At 57.0% G+C, this 2,528-nt stretch overlaps 1 protein-coding gene across 1 annotated transcript; it reads left to right on the top strand.

The window, feature by feature from the left end:
• Positions 1-197: 197 nt before the first annotated feature.
• On the top strand, positions 198-719 carry LOC109861741. The gene has a single exon (XM_020441529.1). The coding sequence runs from the start codon at positions 198-200 to the stop codon at positions 717-719; it is 522 nt and encodes a 173-aa protein (XP_020297118.1).
• Positions 720-2,528: the final 1,809 nt, after the last annotated feature.

Consider the following 2,528-nt stretch of genomic DNA (forward strand, 5'->3'; position numbering starts at 1 on the left):
AACTGGGCGCTCAACACCGCTTCCTTAAGTAACTCCGTACTACCTACTTCACGCGTGTCCAGATCTGCAGCTGGGGCTTCTGGCTCTGGTGACACGGTCTGCGCGTCGGACGCGTAGGGGCGTCGGCACAGTCACCAAACCTTGGTTTTAGCACCATGAACTCGGGGAGGGGAGGGAGAGCACGAGACGGTGCGAGAATGAGTGGTGGTTTGCGGGTCCCACCGCCCTCGGTTGGTCGGCAAAGGCCGAAAAAGAAGGAAGGCGCAGCAGTAATGGAGAGGGTGTTGTCGAGGGCGGCAGTCTCTCTCTCCATTCCCGCGGGCAGCACCCTGACATACTTAGAGGTGCTGCGGCAGACGGCGCGACTTAATGTCGAAGATGTAGAGATGTCGGGGGTGCGCCATCGTCCCTCTGCGACAGGAGGGTTGGTATTTATGGTACTAAGGAAAGTAGTTACGGCAACACGGTTAGCCGATAGTCTGACCACTCTCTTTGGTGAAAATGTTTGGGTGGCCAGACCCCAGAAGTTTGGAGAACTTCGCGTAAAAAGGCTGGTCACCTCGATTTTTAAGGAGGACGTGGCGTCCTTGGCAACAGACGGTGTCTGCCTGCAGGAAGAAGTTAGGGCGGGTGACCCCCGTTTCACTACCGCGGACATTGGAACGGTGTGGGCGCATCTCCCGCTACGGGCGGCGCGTTGCGTTATCAACGCGGGGTAGGTGTGCATTGGGTGGGTCACGTTGCCGGTGAAGGCGTTGGCGGCCTGCCCAGAGCAGTGTTACTGTTGCGTAGAATTTGGTCACTTTAGACAGCGGTGCACAAGAGTGGAGCGGCCTCCGTGCTGCTACAGGTGCGGCAGTGAGTCGTACCTAGCACGGGGGTGCACGGCGCCGGTCCGTTGCCCGCTTTGCACGGGTGTAGGTAAGCTCGACGGGCATCGGATGGTGGAGAGGGCTTGCCCCCGCTCCTCTCCGACTGGTAGCAGCAAGGACGAACGGAGGTCGAAGGCGGTGGGGTCTTTTCCCCCTGAGTCCAGTGTTGCCGCTAAAAAAACCCTACCTCCAAGGCAAGATGTCGCCTCGGATGAGATGGGGCCAATGAAGGAGGACCCAGCGTTTCCAGTCATTGCTCCGTCCAGGAGCGGTAAAGGAGTCGCGGGCACGAAACTGGGGGCGGCTAAAGACCCCTCAGCCCCGGAGGTGAAAATGACGAAAGCAATGGACGCGGAGCCGGATACCGTCCCTAAGAGAAGAGGTAACGATAAATGTCTTCGCCCATCACCTTAAATGAAAATGATCCCCTCCTTCCTCCCGCCAGAAGGCGGAACAAAGGAAAAAAAAGAGTAGGCCGGGACCTAAGTCCTCTAAGTCCTTGGACAGCGAGGATCAGGTCCCGGAGAGTGTGTCGGTCGGCACGGTGGCAATTGTGCCACTGTTGCCGGACGTGTGTCCCCGCGACTTGGGTTAGCCCAGCCTGTCCCAGTCGCGAGGCCAGGCCCTCCTTCCCGCAGAAGAAGGAAGGTACGTAAGTAAACTCCAGTCTGCTAGAGGGAGTCCCCCCGTTCTCTCTTCCGTGCAGCAAAAGCGATTTGTTAGGAGGACGCGGCAGCTAAAGGCCTTGGTGTGTAGCTTTTTCCGCTTCCCGCGCTCTGGCTCCTGGCTGTCGTCCGGAGTCCGACGAGTGATGATAGAGGCCATGACTTGTCACAACAAAACCCCAAGTAGAGGCGGCGCAGGGGTGTGTGCCCGCTGCGTTGCCAGTTGCATCTAAAGATGCTTTTGCGAGAAAAGATAATCCCTCTTCCGAGTGGTGGACTATGTCCATCCATAGCCCTGGGGGGAGGGTCCCGGCAGAGTTCCGAAAAGAGGTTCCGAGTCTTTCCTTCCATGGGTTGAGTGGACACACCCTGGTGGTTTTAGTGGGTATATCCCTCTCTCTTGCGGGAGAGAGGAGGGAGTCCTACAGAACCCTGGTCCTCCCCCCCATAGGCCAGAATATGCGTAATGGATTTCTCTTACGTAAATAAAAGATAGGTTCTCGGAAGATGGTGTGCCACCTTGTCGTAGACTCCGAGCTTGAGCGCCGTGTTGATCTGTGGAGCTATGCCGGCGGGAACTTTGGTTCCTGGCATGGTCACCCTTGCCGGGCAGGTCCACGGGGAACGGTCAGACCAAGAGCACATCCGGGCAAACCGGGCTCGTCAGCTCTGTGTAAGCAGCCGGCCTAGGAGAAGAAAAACTCGAAAATTAAACTACCACTTATATTTTATAGAGAAATAAGTAGTAAGAAGAAGCAAGGTCTACCGGACCAGGGAGGTCAGATTCCCAGGTCCCGGCAAGAGAAGGTTATACTCTCTCCCGTCGTCATCCAACGACATGTTACCCACAGCCTGCACCGCAGGAGCCGTGAGCGAATTTACACCTGCGAAGGGTAAGGTCGGCGGTAAAGACCTTCACCATCAGTTACGCCGAAAAAGAAGGTGCCCTCTAGGGGCGTGTTCCGTTTGACCACAGTACGATTCGACACCG

Source organism: Pseudomyrmex gracilis, unplaced genomic scaffold, assembly GCF_002006095.1.
Source record: "Pseudomyrmex gracilis isolate BER0280 unplaced genomic scaffold, ASM200609v1 scaffold_980, whole genome shotgun sequence".
Classification (NCBI taxonomy): Eukaryota; Metazoa; Arthropoda; class Insecta; order Hymenoptera; family Formicidae; genus Pseudomyrmex; species Pseudomyrmex gracilis.